General features: G+C 39.2%; 1 protein-coding gene across 3 annotated transcripts in view; it reads right to left on the reverse strand.

The window, feature by feature from the left end:
- CDKL4 (cyclin dependent kinase like 4) overlaps positions 1 to 22,526 on the reverse strand; it is a 57,301-nt gene that overhangs the window by 32,725 nt on the left and 2,050 nt on the right. For all 3 annotated transcript variants that reach the window (XM_078444781.2, XM_078444779.2, XM_078444780.2), the window contains exons 2-3: positions 11,316 to 11,539; positions 7,701 to 7,822 (exon numbers count right to left, since the gene is read on the reverse strand). In XM_078444781.2, the coding sequence (XP_078300907.1) occupies positions 7,701 to 7,822; positions 11,316 to 11,483 (290 nt within the window). In that variant the 5' untranslated portion in view covers positions 11,484 to 11,539. The remainder of the gene's footprint in view (positions 1 to 7,700; positions 7,823 to 11,315; positions 11,540 to 22,526) is intronic.

Raw genomic sequence — 22,526 nt, forward strand, 5'->3', positions numbered from 1 at the left:
TACAGTGGTGGTGGTGGAGGGAAGGGAGGTGGATTTCAGTCCTTGTGAGGGACCAGCAAGAGTAACACCGGACCCGATTCATGCAGAAATGGAATGCCAGGTGGGATCAAAGGACGGCTGGCACAGGGGCTCAAGTCCTGGGATCGGGAAACAAGGTGGGGACTGGCAGGACCCAGGGTTCTAGCGTCGACAACATGGAATCAGGCATGAACTAATGCCATAGGGAAGTCCCGAGCTCTCACTGTGGAAGAGGAGTGTTTGTTTCATGGCATCTCACATCAAGTGTCATGGCGTGGCCCTAAACAGAATAGTCAGCTCAGATTCCAAGAAGGCAGGTTCCATCACAGGCAACACAACATATATACAAAATACCAACTACAAACAAATACCACTGACCCTACAAAGAGAAGATAGTTATCAAAGAGAATACAGATTCACACAGTGCTCATTCCAGAAAGATAGAGAGTTGCAACAGTATTCAGCCACAGGCAGCATTTCTCAAAGTGTTCTGAAGGGAAATAAAACCTTCTGAAGAAGTCAACTGACACTCAGTGTTTAAATGTCATCCTCTGGGGGAGTGCAGAAACGGATATTGCAAGGAATAATGAAGGCCTCAGAGCAAAAACTAGACATCCTAGCTCAAGACTGTAATAAGGGTGGCGCCATCAGGGAATTCAGGCTGCATTGCTCAGGGGACTTCTCTCTCTCTCTCTCGGTCACTCAGGGGAATCCTGATGCTCACATCAGAACGCAGCATCTTTGTTTTAATTTGTTATATAACTTAATATGGGAAAACCTGATTTCATTGTCAGGACCCGAGATGAAAGGAGTCCTTCTCGGTAAACCCTTGCTATCCTAGAATGGAAGCCAACCTGATTACTCTGGTCTACCAGCCCCTTCACACTGTCCTCCTCCCCTTCTGTCTCCTCCCACATTCCCACAGGTACTCTGCCCCAGCCCCATCGGTTCCTGCCATTCCCTGAACATGCCTAGGCTTGCGACCCCCAGATCTTTGTGTTTATGGTCCATTCTCCTCCTTTCCCTAGGCATTCCCTGACTCCTTGTGCTTTCTTCCAATTCAAGGACTTTGTCTTGTCCCTTATTGAAGCTCCGGGGCCTAGAAAGGTACCTGGTATCCATTAGGTACTTAAACTAAGCTTGTTCTCTGGCACTCTCAGAAATTTTATAAACTAACACTTCGTAATAAATCCCTTTTTGCTTAAACTAGCTGGAGTGAATTATGTTGTTGAATCCTGACCTGCTCAGAATTCAATACCAGAAGTAGGTGTGGGCAAAAAGGATTGGGAATTGGGGACTGGCTATCTGATTTAATTAGGTCTGAAGGCAGGAGAACTTAATTACCATTAGTGACTGGAATAGATGGTAGATGGGCACCTAGTGATGAGATAATTGTTAAATCATCATCTGTGGTCATCTGGAAAAAGTGCCTTCTCAAGGCAGGGCTTTGGTGGACTGAATGTGATAGAATAATATGGGAAACGTAAGTAATCAAAGAAGAGTGAGGTGTGCTGGCTCTTTCTAACTTCATGAGAAATTTTTAAAGAGGTCACGTTTAGGGCTTTTATATCTTGGTTCAAGGCACAGTTAAGAAGCCAGAGTTTCAATGCTTGCCCTAAAAGAACCCCTTTTTACTTATGTCTATAGGGCTCACTTTGTGGACCCATAGGAATACCGTGAAATGACTGAAAAAGCAGACACTGAGAATAATCCTACAGGGTACTAAGTGACAACATAGATTTGACTTGTGTGAGTTTAATTAGTTTCTCGGTTAGTTAACTGAGAAAGAGCTATCTAAGCCTCAAGAATTGAAATGTGACTCTCGGAAGTATTCATATTACTAAGAGCACCCCAATTTCCCACCGAACATCCCGTGTCATGCAAAGCAGTGCCCAGACTTGTATGATGAGGCTGATTTTGCCTTGACAAGAAGCCTCCAGTGTTCTCACTTGAGGCAGGTGCATGGCCTGGGGATGCCTCTTCTCAAGGCTCCTCCCCCCATCACCTCTCAAAGTCAGATTTCAGCATGTCCCAGGGGGCCTATTACAAAGTCAAACAGAGGAAAAGGGTTTGTGCAGCAAAAAAAGAACTATAAGATGTTGCTAATTTACAGTGGTGAATGCATGTAAAAATGGATTTCACTGATGTAGGAACAGACAGGAAGAATCATAATTTTAGACTGGGCTGATTATAACACTATGGGCAAACTTACTAGAGATTCTAGTTTCAACAGACTATCTGGAGCAGCTAGGAGTGGGTCTAGTTGATTGCTAAATTGGTTGATTGAAACCTAGACGAAATGGTTGTCTATGGCAATTGAAGTTGACTGCCAGAAATTCATTAGGAAAATGAGGAGGAGGAGATCCAAAGATCTGAGGAGATAGGAGTGTTGGAGAGGATTCTGCACATGCAACATGCTTATCTACCTCCCAACTGTGTCTCCTCAAAGTGTATGGTAGCATACCATGTATGTATGGTATCATAAAATGGTAGCACCAATTTATGCTCTTCCTCGAATACGTAGTATGGCTTTCAGTTTTCTATTTTGGTAAAGAAGCACCCTACCAGACACTTCCACTAGGTTGGTTCTTCCTACCACAAGAGTTTTCATTCCTTGGGTCAGAGTCAACTGGCTCTTTTTCCATCTGTTAGTGTATCTATTTCAGGTACCCAGTTAGGAAATGGGGAAATAATCCCAAGGATGGATTTGTGGATGTGGTAGGATGATCATGAGATGCATTTGAGTCAAGATTTCATTTACTACCAGACCTAATGCTTAATGCTCCCCATCCCCCCAAAACTGATGAACCACAGTGGCTTTCAAAGTCACTGGGGACTGGTTTTACCTCAGAGCATTGTCCAGTAATTCCCAAAAGATAGGGTATTTCTCTTTTCCCAGTGCACAACTGTCCTGTAAATGGCGGCAGACTACTTTAGGGCAGGCTGAGGGGAAGAATTAAATACATATGTGTGATGTCATTGTAGGGCTATGCTTCAAGGACAGCCGTCTTCCCTTGGTTCACAAGGCCCTGGCTCTGTGAATTGGCTACTGTGGTGACTCAAGTCAAGCTTCTAGTCCCCAGTTTTTATAGAACAAACGGGACTTTAGTGATCTGCCCATCTATTTTGGTTTCAGAGAACCTATGATTAATTAAAACATTTTGATCATCACTATGGCTCTGTTGCCTATTACAGCAATTCTGGAAACGAAGCACTACTACTTGGTTTCTGTCATCCAGCGATCCCACCATCCCCGCTGAAATCAGGAAGCCATTTCAGAGAAAGGATCTCCCCACTTCATAATCTGGGACATGACGCTTGTGCAACCCTCACTAATGTATTTCTCAGTACTCATGATTCACTGCTATCTCTCCACCAGACCACACCCGGTCTCACGGGAAATTTTCTGTGAACAGTTAACTGAGAAAGAGAAAGAAATTCAAACCTTTTATGTGTCAACTATAACTCAATAAAGCTAAAATTGAAAAAAAAAAAAGAAATTGAAGCCCTGGTTTACAAATGTACATAACATGCTATTGTCAGCCAGAAGTGGAGTGGACAGCCATAGTTTTATAAACCCATTAGTAGTTTTATAACATTATAATCATTTGTAATTTTTCTTTTGTATCTCTGGTTCCTCATTAGATTTTAAGCTTCCTGAAGGCAGGATTATTCCATTATACGTGGTGCAATGGGAAAGAAAATCCTTTCTCTGGCGGGAAGGCAATGTCTATCACATCACCATTAACTTACCCATTGTACTTACTGTAGAACACAGAATGGGACTAGATCGTTTTAAGTTTAACCAGATGATGCCAATTTCAGTTGCTGTACATCCGTGTGGTTTCTTTACCCGAGCAAATCCGACACTGTCGCCGTACTCAGTACTCGCTATGCCGCTGTTATCTAACAAATGCTTTTTGTGCTCCCCACAAAGAGGAGGACACCAGAGGTTCCATCTGGCAGAGGAAGCAGTACTTTCACCATCTTAGTGTTAAATCAGCTCTTCTTCATGAGGTAACTTAGTCCTCAGGTCTCTGGATGATCATCTCACCATCCCACAGCCCATCCCACACATCCACCACATCGATTGTCTCATGGCTGCACACTGTGACTTCCCCAAACTGCGAATTTACCCTAATAAACAACGGCTCAAAGAGGGTTGGTATGTATGTGGCCTGGTTGTTTACCGCTGTTTGCTAGTCACTGGTTTTACACTCTCCTGGCTGTTCTCTAAGTAGGTTTTAAGAAGGGAGTGGGGGGTAGGATTTCTCATTGTAAAGATTATGATAGAGATAGGGAAAGTGGAAAAGTTTAGAATATTCTAGATTAAAGGAAGAGCATCAGCTAAGTCCTACCAGCAGGAAAGCTTATGCATCATAGAGGGAAGAGAAAGATGTTTAGTTCAATTAAACAGGTACACGTGTAGTATGTACTGTACGTTTTATTTTCAGGGCCTTGAACAATTATATTTCTAAGTTTCAAAGGGGCACCTGGGTGGCTCAGTTGGTTAAGCGTCCGACTTCGGCTCAAGTCATGATCTCGTGGTTAGTGAGTTCAAGGCTGCATCAGGCTCTGTGCTGACAGCTCAGAGCCTGGAGCCTGCTTTGGATTCTGTGCCCCCCCCCCCTCTCTCTGCCCCTCCCCTGCTTGCACTCTGTCTCTCTAAAAAATAAAATGAGGGTACCTGGGTGGCTCAGTCAGTTAAATGTCCAACTTTGGCTCAGGTCATGATCTCATGGTCTGTGAGTTCGAGCCCCATGTCGGGCTCTGTGCTGACAGCTCAGAGCCTGGAGCCTGCTCAGATTCTGTGTCTCCCTCTCTCTGCCCCTCCCCCAATCATGCTCTGTCTCTCGCTCTCTCAAAAATAAACATTAAAAAAATTATATTTCTAAGTTTTCTGAAAATGTAATTTATAAATTAACTTATAGGATGGCTGAACAATCTGTTGTCTAAGCCAATACAAAACCCTATTTTGTTCGCAATAAAGTTGAACTATGAATTAATTCCTCATTTAAACTGTGTTTTTTAATTAATTTTTATTTTCAGAGGAAAATATGTGCATTCACTAGGATATAGGGACAATTCAAAATAAATTTTCAATTACACTGAAAATTATGCTTTATAATCTCTTTTTTTTTTCACATAACATTTCATGAACATTTTCCCCAGAACATGAACTATCCAACTTCCTTATTAATGGGTTGGATGCATAGTGTTCCATTGTATGGATATAGCAAAGTGCATTTAACCAAAGCTTTACTAATGGAAAATTAGGTCAGTCCCAGTTTGTTGTTGTTGTAGTAAATAATGATGTGTTGAACATTCTTATGTGTAACTTTTTGCACCTATCTGATTATTTTCTTACTACAAATTTCTCTAAATGTCCTTTCTTGGTTAAAAGATGAAAACCATTTAGGGGTGCCTGAGTGGCTCAGTAGGTTAAGCGGCCAACTTTGGCTCAGGTCATGATCTCACAGTTCGTGAGTTCGAGCCCTGTCAGCACAGAGCCTGGAGCCTGCTTCAAAATCTGTGAACCCCCCCTTTTCTCTGCCCTTCCCCCACTCACATTCTGTCTGTCTCAAAAATAAATAAACTTTTATTTATTTATTTATTTATTTATTTATTTATTTATCTTTATTTATTTTTGAGAGAGAGGTGGAGTGTTAATGGGAGGAGCAGAGAGAGAGGGAGACACAGAATCCGAAGCAGGCTCCAGGCTCTAAGCTGTCAGCATAGAGCCCGAGGCAGGGCTTGAACTCACTAACCATGAGATCATGACCTGAGCCGAAGTCAGACGCTCAACCGACTGAGCCAGCCAGGCACCCCCAGGGAACTTTTTTAATGTGTTCTGTTTGCTGCTATATCCTTAGCACCTAGCTGGAAAAACAGTAGTATTTTACTCAAGTTTTTTTGAATGAATATATTTTCAAATGGGGCACTAATCTTTTAAAACATTTGATTTGCAAAATCTGCAAGTGAAATGATATTAATTCTTCATCTGGCAAATAATTACCTAATTTGCCACTTCTTTTTTAGTTTTGTTTATGGTACATTTTGTCAAAAGGAATCTCTAAAGCTGATATAATTTAATATTTGGCAGTTTAAGTCCCCTTTTTTCTTTTTAAAAAATTTCTTGATTTAGAGAACTTGCTTTTCAAGTTAAAAAAAAATCCCATTGGCATTCTGATTAGATTTTGTGCAATAAATAAATAAATTAGGGAAGCAATATCTTTATAATAATGAATATTTCTACCCAGAAATACATGTTCATTTAAATAAAATCATTTATGTACCTCACTTAAATTTTGTAGTGTCTTTCCTATGTAGAGTCTGAACAATTTTTTTTATCTTTATTTCTAAACTTTTTTGTTACTGATATTTGAATAAGATCCTTCTCCACTAGCTTTCCTAAAGTGCTCATTGATACAAAAGCGGTTAATTTTTATGTGTGGAATTTGGGGTGCTGTACTCATGATACTGAATTCCACTGGTTATAATGATCCTTTAGGCAATTATCTTAGATTTTGTAGAATACTATCATCCATATAAAGACAGTTCGATCTTGTTTCCAAAGTTACATATTCTATTTGTCTTTCTTATTACATTACATTGGCTAGAGCTCTCAGAACAGTGTTGCCTTATGGTAGTGACAACTGACTTCCTCATTTCTCACTTTAATGGTGGTTCCTTTAGTGCTGAGTATAAAACTAGCTGTTGATCTGAAGAGGGGCGTGTGTGTGCATGCATATGCACTAGGAAAGCATTTAACCCTACTTTGCTAAGGTTTTTTTTGTTTTTTTTTTTTTTAAGAATCAGGAAAGGATGTTGAATTTATCAACTGCCTTTTCAAATTTTATCAACCACATGTATTTTTTCTCCTTTAACCTTTTAGTGAATTATATGGATTCTAATTTCAGTGGAATCCTAATATTGAACCATGGTTCATTCCTTGACAAGACAGGCATACCTCGTTTTATTGCCCTGCTTTATTATGCTTTGCTTTATTGTACTTCACAGACATTGTGTTTTTTCACAAATTGCAGGTTTGTGGAAATCCCCTGTGGAGGCAGTCCACTGGCGCCATTTTTCCAAGAGCATTTGCTCACTTTGTGTCTCTGTGTTTGGTAATTCTCCTAATATTTCAAACTTTTTCATTATTATTGTATTTTATGGTGATCTGGGACCAGTGGTTATGACTCGCTAAATGTTCAGATGATGGTTAGCATTTTTCAGCAATAAAATATTTTTAAATGAAGGTATGTACATTGCTTTTTTAGACATGATGCTATTGAGCACTTAATAGTCTACAATATAGTGTAAACATAACTTCTGTATGCACTGGGAAGCCAAAAAATTCATTTGACTCACTTTATTGCAATGTCGGCTTTATTGCAATGATTTAGAACCAAACCTGCAATATCTCCGAGGTATGCCTGTAGGGAAGTTAGCCTCAAAACGTGTTGTGATTTATATTTGCAGATTTGTCTTCCTAAATATTTTTATTCTAGGCTAATATTCGTGTTCCTCTGAGCACATCCTAACTCAGATGGGAAAGGGGTAGCCAGCAGACACATCTTGGTAGAAAGAGGACTGTGTTTCATATTTGAAATTTGCCACAGTTAATCCCACATATAATGAAACCAAATGGCCACAAGAGCCTCAGTTTCTGTGTCACTTACCCTTTGGGGTTTCTTTCCAGCTCATTTAAAAGTGTGTGATCACAGTATTCAAAAACTAAATGCATTTTCCTCTTTCTCCTGAACACCTCAATGAGGTTCACAAGGTTTGGGTGCTTTAATTGCTGCAAAGGAATTGAAATACAAAGTCTGGTGATTTTATTTCTTATAGTACTTTCTCCCCGGATCCCTTACAATTTGAACAATAGAAGGCCTTGCTTACCATGCCCCGTGCATCTCTTGTGGATAATTTTATGATGGTTACTCACAAGAGGAACTACTCTTGGTAAGAATCATAGAAACTTGAGGTTGAAAAAGAAGATGTTTTTCTTCTTTATTTTTTAAAAAAATTTTTTTTTCTTTTTTAACGTTTTATTTATTTTTGAGGCAGAGAGAGACAGAGCATGAACGGGGGAGGGGCAGAGAGAGAGGGAGACACAGAATCGGAAGCAGGCTCCAGGCTCTGAGCCATCAGCCCAGAGCCCGACGCGGGGCTTGAACTCACGGATCGCGAGATCGTGACCTGAGCCGAAGTCGGACGCTTAACCGACTGAGCCACCCAGGCACCCTTCTTCTTTAAAATAAATCCTTTAAGAGTTTATTTAATGTACCTGTGTATAGATGGTAATTAAACTGCTTGAATCTCTCTGGAGATAGCAAATAAAGTGCACAACTTAAAATACAGGCACTGATTCCACAAACACTTTCTGTAGTTTATGAAAATTCTAAACATCCAGGTCATAAAATAACCTAAATAAAAAATTGAAGAAATGGAATTACTGAGTAAAAGGCTCTAAAAATTATTAATCCCCACTAAGTTTGCATATTGTCATGGGTTTAAACCCAGTCTGGATTTGCGTGTTGTTTTTCAGAAATACCAGATCCCAACGTTCAACTCTGATTAAGCTGCCTATTCTACGAGTCCCCACAGTGTGTTTTAACTTTATTTATCATGTTTTCATCTCTGTTCTTTGATTCTATTGTTCTCTCTTATGCTTAGATGTCTTATGTGCTAAATTCCGTCTCAACTGAAGGATTTCACAAGGCACCTGTTTAATGCTATGAACCAGAGGGAAAATTCTGCTGAAGATAATCCATCATAGAGTTAACTATATAACTTATCATCCAATCAGGGTAACAAGCATAAGCCAAGACTGTCCCAGGCACATAGGCAGATACGGTCATCCTGCCTACAGCTAGGGCCACCGTGTAAGTTAGCGCACAAACCAGGAGGCTTTTGAGAGCTCGTTTGGGGGTTGTAGCAGGGGAACGCAGCTACTCCTAGGCCCTTGACGGAAGAGCGGTCCTCCTGTATCAGGGAAGGTCGTCCTCTTCGGCCAAGCATGCAGCTCCAAGCTCCAAGATGCACATGGAGTGGTGAGGGAGGAAGAGGAAAACAGCCTAGCCAGCCGGATCAGCCAAACCACCTTTGGCAGTCCAGGCGGTGACAGATCGCCCTCACACCCTAGGGTGCTTTTGAAAGAGGGTGCTAACCAGACCGGATTCTGGGACAAAAGCTATGAATCAGGACATCTGATCACTCCTACTTACATATAACTCGTCTTCCCTATTGTTTTCCAGTATACAGATACATCACTTTCCAAACCCTCTACCACTTACTCAGAAAGATACATAGAGGGAACACAGTATTGTGTATACAGTAGGAGCTGCATAAATACTTTGCAGGCCCAGTAGCAATAGCCTCCTCTACTTTAGTACCTGTAAGCATGAGTTGAAGGAAAAAAAAAAAAATGAGTCTGCAACTATGTGTCTGCTGTTCAACAGTTTGGGAAAAAGGACTCCATTACATATTAAAAATATGTCCAGAGCACAAAATCAACTTGCCGTTGCCTAAGACAGCAGGGAGGCAAACGGGAGGAAACAGGTCACACAGGTAAGCTAGCTGCTTTGTGCTACACTGAAAACCACAGGATGGAAATGAAACAGTGTCTCTACCAGGAGGCTAAGGGATTCACAGATGCTAACCTGGTCAAACCCGGTTTGGGGTAGATGAGCAATACATATCCCCTTTGCAAATTAAATTAACTTAGCCCAGGAAAACAGTGACTTGTATCAGTAACACAGGTGATAAGGAGGACAAAAATCAAATCACATTTAAATAACAGGAAGATAGGAGGAAGGGACGTGAAGTTTATCATGGAAGGAAACTGTTCAGGGCATGCATGGGTATAACATACCAAAAGCAGAAAAGGGGTACGTTATGGGAACCGTCACCAGAGACCAAGCTGAGGTGGAATCTGGCTACTTTTTACCTTCAAGTCAAATTGGGGCACTGTGACCCAGGAGGTACTACGAGCATTAACCTTACTTGCAGTCGTGGGTAGGTGGGAGGTGGGGGATAAAAAAGCATTACTTTCATTAGAAAACAACCCACAGCCAGGTCAGACACACCCTGTAGCTTAGCTCTGTGATAAGTTGTTTGCTGACCAGCGCCCTCTGCTGGCTGCGAGGTAACAGTGAACCGGTTTTTATGATGGATGTACTTGAAAACTCAGTCGGTGTATATGAAATTATATTTTAAACTATTATTAGTTTTAGGAATCCTGCTGCAAATAATACTTGGAAAGTACAGATAATATGATCATTATTATCTCCCTTTAAAAACTGACTTCTGGGGTTTTCCTAAAAAAAGATGACACATGTCAAAAGTGAAGATCGGCTGTGTGTTCTTGAGGATATAAATCACGTTTCTGTTATTCCAAGTTGGTCTCCAAACCTTCTGTGCCACCAAGGAGTTTGCTGGAAATGCTGCATCTCAGGCTAACCACACACCTTCAACTCAGTACGTGCATTTTAGCAAAGTCCCCTGGGGATTCCAATGCACATTAATGTTTGGGAGGTGCTGCCCTGTGCCTCAGTTTCCTCCCTGATAAGATAAGGTGCTGGATGAGAAGTGTCGCTAGGTTCTTTTCTGGTTCTAAAACCGTAACATTTCTAGGACAGGAAAACACTTCCATTGAAGACTTATGAATCTTACGTGTCAAATCCTATCAGAGTAAAAACAACTTTAGGGGCACCTGGCTGGCTCAGTTGGTAGAGCATGTGACTTGACCTCCAGGTCCTAGTTCAAGCCCCACATTGGGGATAGAGCTTACTTAAACAACAACAACAACAACAACAACAACAACAACAACAACTAACTAACAAATTATTTGTGGAAAATGTGTATACATAGCTGGGGGAGATACTCAATAGTTCTAAGAATCAGTGGAACACAGGAAGGACCAACCCCTATGGATGCCACAGTCCAGTCCTGGGGGATCCTGTGCCGGGAGATGGTCTTCTAGTTGCCTGTTTGTGGGGAGGAGGATTGGGTGGGGGATGAGCGGAGAAAGGCGGGGGTGGGGGAGGGTGAACACTGGGATGAAGGGACTCAGGACAGTAGATATTTACCAACCAGAATGGAAAGTACTTCAGGATCAGAGCTGCCAAAGTCCAAAGTGATAATCAACTCATTTTCCACAGTTGCTGATGCCAAGAAATTTAAGCCCAATCAGAAAAACAACACCACTTTAAGATGCATTCAAATTGTAATTTGGGCATACATATTTCATCCAATACCATGAGGTTATAGATATATAGAGAAAGTTAACCTACCTTCAACATACGTATTTCTCTTAGTGCTATTTTCTTAACAACAGGATCATCTTCAGATTCCACAAATTTTTTAATAGCTACCACTTGTCCGGAGGTTTTGTTTCTGCATTTGAATACAACCCCATAGGACCCCTCTCCAATCTTAGCTAATTTTTCATACTTTTCCATTATGGTTGAAGTGACTTAAGGTACTGTATTGATTGCCTTGCAGCACAATGTTGCACCTGGAAAATAAGACGACTCAGCTTGATCAAGTCATCAAGGTCAATGTTCTCACAATCTTTTACATAAAACCAATTTACTCAGGATGCCAGAGATTTATTTCCATCGATTAATTTTAAATACACTTAGAAAGATGTGAACATTATTTTGGCAGTTTAGTTCAGTCTTTATGTGGTCCTTTGAGCTACTGCAAAGATTTCATATATTTCTTTTTTATTTTAAGATTTTTATTAAAAAAATTTTTTTTAACATTTATTTATTTTTGAGAGAGAGAGAGAGAGAGAGAGAGAGAGAGAGAGAAGATGTGGGGAGGGGCCAAACAGAGATGGAGACAGAGGATCCCAAGCAGGCTCTGCAGTGGCAGACAGCACACAGCCCAGTTCAGGACTCGAACCCATGAACTGTGACATCATGACCTGAAATCGGACACTTAACTGACTGAGCCGCCCAGGTGCCCCAAGATCTCATATATTTCTTATAGTGGGTCTGTATTTACTTCAGTTGAATTAAGGAATTCGTGGAAAGGAACCTTATCTAGTCTATTTTCATTATCCTCAAGTAAATGATTAAAATATGATGCTGTAAAATCCAACTGAAGGAACATTTTTATACTCTTGATTACATTGTTTCTCTTTTCTCTCCTCACCCATTTAACAAGGGGGTTTAGGAAGAACTGAGAACCAGACAAGGTACAAAGTGCTACACTTCCACCTGGTGGACAGAGGAAAGAGCAGATATGGACTGTCAAATAAAGCAGCCATTAAAAACAGTAACAAAATCTTTCCAGCTCTTGGCTCTTATATGTATGAAGGAACATATCCTTAAATTCTTAGCTCCCAAAGAAAAGAAAAAGCACAAAAAAGAGGACAGATTTCTCTAATTTTTCACGAATGCTTTCATATCCATAATGATGTCCATGGAAATATTTAATTTGTTGGTCCTGCATCACCCATGTGTGAATTTTGTGGTGACTGGATCACATGGTAAGTAACAAATAAGGCCACCATAATTAAAGAAATCAGTGTAGGAATTAAAAATATAAAAATTCAAGTAAGTCTCAAAAATCCCACCCCACTTTATCCAGCAGAATCTTAATATAATCTAATAGTGATAATAAGAGCTAGCCCTTAAATAACATTGTCCTAGGAAAATCACATATAATTTGCACAACCATTCTATGAAGTAAGTGCGATTTTCATCCAATTATATGGACGAGAAAACCAAGGCAAGGTGAAGCTAGTATGGAATTAGAACCCAGGGAGTCAAGCTCCAGAGATCACAATTTCAATCACTAGGCTATACTGCCTCTCAGTTAATTCAAAAGAATGCACAGCTTGGAGAACCATTTTATCCAGGTCTTAGTATTAATCAAATGTCAAGTAAAAGAGGTGATCCCTTTTCAGATTTCTCATGTTCAAATGAGTATCCTCTTTCTTTTTCTTTTTTACTTCACTAACATCTTTTCCACCCACAGATTGTCTCAATGGAGAAAGAAATCATCTACTCTCACCCGTCACCATAGAAAGACACAACTGGGGGAGTGTTTACCTTGGTAAATGACTATTACTAAACCATTTTACAATGCCTCATTTTTTTTTTTTTTTTTTTTTGTAGATTCTATTCTTTCTTATTACAGGGAGAAAACTGAAGCATACACTCTTAAATAACACAAGGAAAATGAAAATGAAGCATACACTCTTAAATAACACATGGAAAATTCATCACAGATTATGTTCTGAAATCTCTATCAGTTATACTGTATTTTTATATAGGTATTATTATCTTTTTTTTTTTAATTTTTTTTTTAACGTTTATTTATTTTTGAGACAGAGAGAGACAGAGCATGAATGGGGGAGGGGCAGAGAGAGAGGGAGACATAGAATCAGAAGCAGGCTCCAGGCTCTGAGCCATCAGCCCAGAGCCTGATGCGGGGCTCGAACTCACGGACCGCGAGATCGTGACCTGAGCTGAAGTCGGACGCTTAACGACTGCGCCACCCAGGCGCCCCTATAGGTATTATTATCTTAAATCTGTTTATATATAAACATGCATAGATTGGTTCTTTAGCCTAGTTACAGGTGATAAAACAGTAGAAACTAGGAATTTGCTTTAGAAAGTTATCAGTATAGATCTTTGTGGATTTATGAACTTAACCTACTCGATAAGCCCTATGGTTACTGGAAGAAACTATGAATATGCCAGAAAGCTTACTCATGATGTTCGTCTATGTATTATGTTCCTATTTCCCTCTAGATAGATATTTTGATCTATTGATCTATGATTTTCTTTTTTTTTTTTCCCTAACTGGCTTAATAATGATTGAGTTCTCAGACTAATATTTAGATTTCTCAGACACATCAACCAAACTTTTGAATATGATAAAATAAAACACCAGAAAAATAGTACTTTACCTGTTAACCTCTCAATGGTAGCTGCTTTCTAAAGGGCTTATATGTTCATGGAAGATGGGTCTGAGCATGCAGGCAGGAGTTAGACCACGACAGAAATTCCTCAAAGGGATTTATGGCTTTAATTCCAGCCTACTAGGACTCTACCAGAGTTTTAAGAAGCAGTAATTTCTATCTCTTATCTGAGGTACAGCCCAACTATCTGTTTGATGACTATCTCTACACAAATAGAATCGTTTCAAAGTCAGTTTGTTCTAAGCCAAATGCCTTCTTTCTTATCCTCTACCTCTACCTCTACCCAAAGTTCACATACCTGCTCCACATTCTACCTAAACGGTTTGTGAAGATGGATATGGTGGGGAACTTTGAGACAGCCAAGGATAGTGATGGCTGTCTAACTCTAATCTTGTCACGTGTCTTTCACAAAGCTGTAGAAATCAACCAGAACAATAAAACCACATAAACATTGGGGCGCCTGAGTGGCTCCGTTGGTTAAGCATCTAAATCTCTTGATTTTGGCTTAGGTCATGATCACACAGTTCGGGAGTTTGGGCCCCACATGTGGCTTGCTCTCTATCTCTCTCTTAAATAAAAATAAACTTAATAAGAAAATGCACATAAATGAAATGCTTCCAACATAATAGGAAAGAGGAATTTAAAAACTTAAGTAGAAAAGTACACTCCAAATTCTGGAAGAGATATTTCCTAGGATCCCACTAGAAGCCTTTGCAGAGAACGAATACAGAAATGTGGTGGGATCTGGAAAAACTGTAAAGGAGACAGGAGAGGAAATGAAGGGCCTGGGATAGACTTAAAATCATCCCCCCTTCCCCCCCACCCAAAGAGAAAATACATCACAAGTGCAAAAATACTGAGAGTGTCTCAGTGGATCAGAGCAGTCACCACAGGGAAAGGACTTAAAAGTTACGGATGTCGAGAAGGCATCAGTCAGTGTGAGACTATTGGGGAAGAGAAGGGCAAGAGGGAAGGGAGAGGCTTATCCAATCTCTGTCAGAGACTGGAGAGTGAAGAGTAAAAGAAGCAAGAGGGTAAATTTGTGCCCCTGCACGACAAAAGAGAACCCCAAAACTGAAGGACATGCAAATCTCTCTGCCCCTAATTAAAAAAAAAAGTGCTACTCATTAAAGAAACTGCACTTTGGTACATTGACAGAGCGGACTCTCTTGACCTAGGACTGCTGTCAACTATCACAAGCCAAACCTTGCCCAGGGAATCAAATAGACGAAAGCGGTCTCCACACAAACCTATTATTGGAAGAAAATAGAAATGAGAATGGAACATTTCAGCTGATGAAAATCATGTCCAAAAAACCTAACAGTGAAGCAGAAGAAAACTAACACAACACTCCAAACCGATTTAAATATCTTCTAACATTCATCTGGATATATGAAAAGCACTTGGAATCAGAAATTCAAATAAGACCAGAAATGAACAAAAACATAAATAAATAAGAAAAAAAAAAGATAGTTGATTGAACTCAGGGAAAAAAAATACAAGAAAAAGACAAAATCATCTCAGAAATAAAGGCTAAAAAACAAGACACCAATGAAAGAATAGATTCCAATGAAAACTTAATAAGGGACATTTAAAAAAGACAGAACAACAATTAAGAGATTAAAAATGAGAAAAGAAAAAGTAAGAGAGTTTAGAGAGAAAGTGGTTGAAATGGAAGACAGGCAAAGAAGACCCAACACATGTAATTAGAGTCTCCGAAGAAGAAAACAAAATGGTGGAACAGAACGAATAGTTGAAAGTATAATCCGTGAAATTTTTCTGGCAGCAAAATAAAGTCAAAGTCAAAATAAAGAAAAGGCCCGTCAGGTAGTTGGCAAAACTAAATCAGAACAATCAACTCGGACATATTTGAATAAAACTATCAAAACAAATACTCTCATAGCCTGCAGCCATAAGAGAAACAGAGTGACATCAACCTTGTCTAGAGGACACAGTGCAACAGCAGCCTTTTCAAGAGATTCAAGAGAAGAAAGTGAAGGCCAAGGATTTTACACTCAACCAAGCCGTCCTTCAAGTAGCAAAATCATACATAAACAGTTTAAAATATGCAAGACCTCCAGGAATATTATATTCATGAACCCTCTTAAAGAATCTACAAGAGGAAACTTTCACCCAGCCAAGAGGTGATTGGGAAAACTTCAAGAAGAGATTTATAGTGAGCATTTAATATATTTAATTGATGACTAGAGCAAAGATGGGGACAAGGGTGGAAGAATAATATATAAAAGTTAGAAGTGCTGACAATGTAGAAGGTAATGCAATTAAAGATCTGTTTAAAAAAAGGAAAGGGAACAAAGAAAGCAGAATAAATTGATAACTAAATAGATGGGAGTAAAATACACCATTAAAAAGAGGCAAACCAGGGGCACCTTGGTGGCTCAGTTGATTAAGCTCCAACTCTTGATTTTGGCTCAGGTCATGACCTCACGGTTTGTGAGTTTGAGCCCTGCATTGGGCTCCATGCTGACAGTGTGGGGCCTGCTTGGAATTCTCTCTCTCTCTGCCCCTCCTACACGTGCGTGTTCTCTCTCTCTCTCAAAATAAATAAATAAACTTGAAAAAAAAAAAACCAGACAAACCAGAGAATAAAAAGTTAAATAAGAAAATGGACTGAGAGCACTAAAAAAATACCCAAAGAAGTCTAAGAAATAAAAATCAAACACAATACATGAGAAAGAACACAGGGTTAACATTATACATGTAAAAATTGTAATATAAAACAATATGACAGGGTAAAGACTATCAATATCAATAAATATGTGTGGGCTTAAATCATTGATTAAATGAAAAAGATTTCAATTTGGCTCACAAAGCTAGATTCAACTATAGGCTATATGCAAGAGACACATCTAAGACAAAGTGATTCAGAAAGGTTAAAAATAAAAAGACAAACAGAGGTATTCAGGACAAATGGAAATATAAAGAAAGGAGATTTATGACAAAATAGAATTAAAGCTACAGGAAGCATTAAATACGACAGAAGGGGGGAAGTTTTTAATGCTAAAAGCCACGATTCACGATGAAGATATAACAGCCCTCAAATAACATAGCAATTACTGTTATAAAGCAGAAACTTTATTTAGGACATGTAAGGAGACATGTATACAAACACATTAATCATGACACTTAAACACACCAGTTTGAGGAAAAGGCAAGGCCAATGGAAAACAAAAAACAAAAACAAAAACAAAACAAAAAAGCATGTAACTATGCAGAATACCTAAACAATATAACCAATAAGGTAGATCTTTAGGAGACAGATACATTGAATTATATACTCTGATAATCTAAAATCTACCTTCTTCTCAAGCACACATCAGAAAGTGTAAAAAACTAGAAATATTATAAAAACATTCTGATCACAATCAAACTAGAAATTAATCCAATTAAAAAAAATATATATATATATAATAAAAAAAAGAGCTTCTACCTAGAAACTAAAAAAGCCTTCAGTTAAACACCTATTGGGAAGAGGGGGAAATGCAAACTGAAATAATGGAACTAAAAAAAAAAAAATGAAAACACTACATATCGAAATCAATGAGATACATTTAAAGCAGGGGTTCTCAACTGGGGATCATTTTGCTCCTCAGAGGAATTTTTCAATGTCTGGAGACATTTTTGATTGTTATGAGTGTGTAGAGGCCAGGAATGCTGCTAAATATTTATCCCAGGACAGAGCCCCACAAGAAGAATGGTCTATCTGAAAAGTTCATAATGCCATGATTGAGACACCCTGACATATAGAAATTGAGAGAAAAAATCCAGGGATCAAAACAATATAGAAGAAAAGATAAAAGAGTAAAAATAATAAATAAATGCAATAATCTAAAAAAGAACTACAAAATAAACCAAAATAAAGCACGAGAAACAATAACATTGAAGCAGAAATTAATAGAGAATACAGAAATAATAGATCTAATTAATAAACCCAAATCCTAGTTCCTTAAAAAAATTAAACAAACCTGTAACTACCTTATTCAAGAAAAAAGGGAGAAAGAATGAATATACAAAATAAGAAATAACAAGAGGTAATAAAACAGAACAATTTTTTTTTTTTTCAAAATCATGAGTCTACTTTGCAGGCATCTATATTTTTATTTATTTATGTATTTATTTATTTTTAAGTGTTTATTTTGGAGAGAGAAAGGGAGGGTGGTTAGGGCAGAGAGAGAGGAAGACACAGAATCCAAAGCAGGCTCCTGGCTCCGAGCTGTCAGCACAGAGCCCCACACGGGGCTGGAACTCACGAACCGTGAGATCATGACCTGAACTGAAGTCAGACACTCAACCAACTGAGCCACTCAGGCGCCCCATGCAGGCATCTATAAAAATGTATTTAAAAACTTAGATGAAATGGATAATTTTCTAGAAAAATACCATTTACGAAAATTTACCTGATTAAAGATTGAGAATTTAAAGTGGCTTCTGGGGCACCTGGGTGGCTCAGTCAGTTAAGTGTCTGTTGGTTAAGCATCTGTCATGATCTCCCAGTCTGTGGGTTCAAGCCCCGCGTCGGGCTCTGTGCTGACAGCTCAGAGCCTGGAGCCTGCTTCGGATTCTGTGTCTCCCTCTCTCTCTGCCCCTCCCCTGCTCATGCTTTCTTTTTTTCTCTCTCTCTCTCTCTCTCAAAAATAAAATAAACATTAAAATTAAAAAAAAAAATAAAGTGGTTTCTGCATAAGAAATAAAGAAAGTTTATTTTTTAAAAATCCCACAAAAAAGCACCAGGGGTCAGACTTTGACTACTGTGGGTTAAAGAGGTTGGTAAATTCTCTTCCGAAAACACAAGGCCAGGGAAAATTGTCAAAAAAGTAAAATGAAAGCCCGAACCAACCCATAACAATGTGGGGGCTCTGGAAATCAACCAAAGGTAAAAAACAAATTGAGAAGTACTTATTCACGATCAGTTAGTATTCCACTTGAGAACAATGGGGGTCTGTGGCTTCTGCCTGGACCTGCTGCCATTCCTCCTCTACCCTCATCCCCCCAGCTCAGCAGGGGCACCGCCACAACTACTGTGAACTGGCCATGAACCAGAAGCCTTACTCCAAGGGAAAATGTGCTTGATATGGCTCACACCCATGACAGGCTGAAAACCCGTGACAGGACTGTCAGTAAAATTCAGTAGGAAACCAGCAGGGGAAAGCCCCACAGCTTTGTAAGCCTAAGGATGTACTTCCAGGTGGAGTGAGCTGCAGACCAGCCAAAAATTTATGGGAAGATCATGGAAGAGCCCCAGAAGGGGTAGTTTGGCTTTCCACATATCTCTGGCTAACTGGGAAACTCTGAGGCATACAGAGGGAAGACCCAGTAGGGTCCTGAGGCAGATTTGAGGGCTGACTGAACTCTGAATGCAGTGCCCAACCCACACACTGGTCCACTGGAAGAGGATGAAGGACTATGCCTAGAGGTGCTTAAGTACCACTGCTGCTCAAATTATTGGTGACCACCAAACTATGCAGACAGTGGTGAGTCCTAGAAAGCCAGGCTAAAATAATTAAAAAACTGAACACAGACATCAACAGTCACACGTTTGGAAGGAGGTAGATTCTAGAATACAGGCAGGTTGCAAACACAAAAACCAACCCACAAAAAAATCCTCAGTGGAGAAAACTTGAATCCAGCATTGATGTATTATCTGAAATGCCCAGTTTCCAATTAAAACATTATGAGGGATGTTAAGCAAAAGGAAAGTGTTTCTGATACTCAAGGGCGGCGGGGGGAGGGGGTGGGGGAGAACAAGTCAACAAAAACAACAAAAATGGATTCCCAACAGACTCTTTTTGGGGGATAGAAATTGACAAAATGAACCTAAGATTGGTATGGAAACTCACAGTACCCAGAACAGCCAAAGCAACTGGAATAAAAAGAAACTGGAAGACTTACAATACCTGACTTCAAATTTTACCATAAAATTAGAGTAAATGAAAAGAATATGGTACTGGCATAAAGACAGACATATGTATCAGTGAAACAGAATGGACTGTCACGAAATGACCCTTTTATTTACAGTCAATTGCTTTTCACAAAGATGCGATGGCAATTCAATGAAAAAAGAAGATTGTTTTCAATCATTTCAATCATTTCAACAAATGATGCTAGGACAGTTGGTGTACATATGTAATAAAATAAAAACAAAAACAAAAAAACTTAAGTACCTCACACAATATACCAGAACTAACTCAAAATGCATCACAGATCAAAATGTAAGAGCTACAACTGTACAACTTCTAGCAAAAATTAAGAGAAAAATCTTTGTGACCTTAAGTTAGGCACAGATTTCTAAGATCCGACACCAGAAGCATGATACATAAAAGAAAAAAATTGATAAAATGGAATTCATCAAAATTAAAATCTTTTGCTCTTCAAAAAAACTGACCCAGTAAGAAAATGAAAAAACAAGACAGAGCCTAAAGAAAACATTAGATAAAGGATTTGTATCCATGGGGCGCCTGGGTTTGCTCAGTCGGTCAAGTGTCCGACTTCAGCTCAGGTCATGATCTCACGGTTTGTGAGTTAGAGTCCTGAGTTGGGCTCTGTGCTGACAGCTTGGAGCTTGGAGCCTGCTTCAGAGTCTGTGTCTCCCTCTGTCTCTACCCCTCGCCTGCTCACACTCTGTCTCTCTCTCTCTCAAAAATAAAATAAATATTAAAAAAAAAAAAGAAAAGGATCTGTATCCACAATACATAAAGCATTCTTACAACTCATCAGGCAGCCAGATAACCCAAGTTAAAAATGGACAAAAGATTTTAAGTCAACTCTACCCCCAACATGAGGCTTGAACTCATGATCCCAAGATCAAGAGTTGTATGCTCTACCAACTGAGCCAGCCAGTCACCCCAGAAATGAACAAAAGATTTGAATAGATATTTCACCAGAGAAGATATATGAATGTCTAATAAGCACATGAAAGGATGCTATTAGTCATTAGGAAATGTAAATTAAAACCACAATGAGATACCACTATGTACCCACCAGAAGGAGTAAAAGACAAAGAGTGACAATATCCAGGATTGATAAGGATGCATAGAAACTGGAACTCTCACACATTAATGGTAGGAAGGCTAAATGGCGCAGTCCCATTGGAAAACAGTTTGGTAATATCTTAAAAGTTAAACACAAATTTAAAATAAAAGTTAAACAGAAACAGCACTTCCACTCTTTGGTATCTATCCAGGAAAAATAAAAATAGGTCTATACAAAGACATGTATGCAAGTGTTTATAGTATCATTATTCATAAGAGCTCCCATTAAAAACAATCTAAATGCCCATCAACTAATGAATGAAAATCCATGCAATGATATACTTGTTCAGCATTAAAAGGAAAGTATTGATTCATACTATAGTGTGATGAGCATAAAAAAATAAAACTGAAAACATATGCTATGTGAAAGAGGCCAGACAACTCCCCACCCACACACATATTATATGATTCCATTTACATGAAATTTCTAGAAAAGGCAAATGTACCCTTGAGAAGGACCCAGCATCTCCTCAGTGGTACCGCTGCCCAAAATGCAAAGCCTGAATTGGATCACGAGGAAACAGTAGACAAATTTACTTTGGCATCCTACAAACAACTGGCCCATGTTCTTAAAAAAATGTTAAGGTCATAAAAGGCAAAGGTCAAAGAACTGTTCCAGAATGAAGGAGACTAAAAAGATTGAAAAGGAAATGCAATTTCCTTTTGAATTTTTGAATTGAATTTTTGAATGGGATAACTATAAAGAATTATACTTGGGCTAATTGATGAAATCTAAATATCGGCTGTGGTGCCGCCTGAGTGGCACAGTTGGTTAGGTGTCCGACTTCGGCTCAGGTCGTGATCTCACAGTCTGTGAGTTCGAGCCCTGCATTGGGCTCTGTGCTGACAGCTCAGAGCCTGGAGCCTGCTTCAGATTCTGTGTCTCTTTCTCTCTTTGCCCCTCCTCCTCTGTGCTCTGTCTCTCTCTGTCTCTCAAAAATAAATAAATGTAAGGGGCACCTGGGTGGCTCAGTCGGTTGAGCGGCCGACTTCGGCTCAGGTCATGATCTCGCAGTCCGTGAGTTCAAGCCCCGCATCGGGCTCTGTGCTGACAGCTCAGAGCCTGGAGCCTGTTTCGGATTCTGTGTCTCCCTCTCTCTGACCCTCCCCCGTTCATGCTCTGTCTCTCTCTGTCTCAAAAATAAATAAACGTTAAAAAAAAAATTAAAAAAAAATAAATAAATGTAAAAACAAAAAATTAAATATTGACTGTGGAATAGGTACTGAATTTCCTGATTTATGTAATCCGTACTGTGGTTATGTAAGAAAATGGCCTAGTTCTTGGGAAATATACCTGAACTATACGTAAGGGTAAAGGGGCATGATGTCTGTAGCTTACTCTCAAAAGGTACAGACAGAAAAATTAATATACATGTATTTATACATGGAGAGACAGGAAGGAAATGATAAGACAAATGGAGCATAATTAATGAATCACATAGATGTATGGGAGTTCATTGTACTATTCTTTCAAGTTTGAAATTATTATATCAAAATGCAGCTATTTAAAAAACCTA

The sequence above is a fragment of the Panthera onca genome, chromosome A3 (genome assembly GCF_046562875.1).
Source record: "Panthera onca isolate mPanOnc1 chromosome A3, mPanOnc1 haplotype 2, whole genome shotgun sequence".
Classification (NCBI taxonomy): Eukaryota; Metazoa; Chordata; class Mammalia; order Carnivora; family Felidae; genus Panthera; species Panthera onca.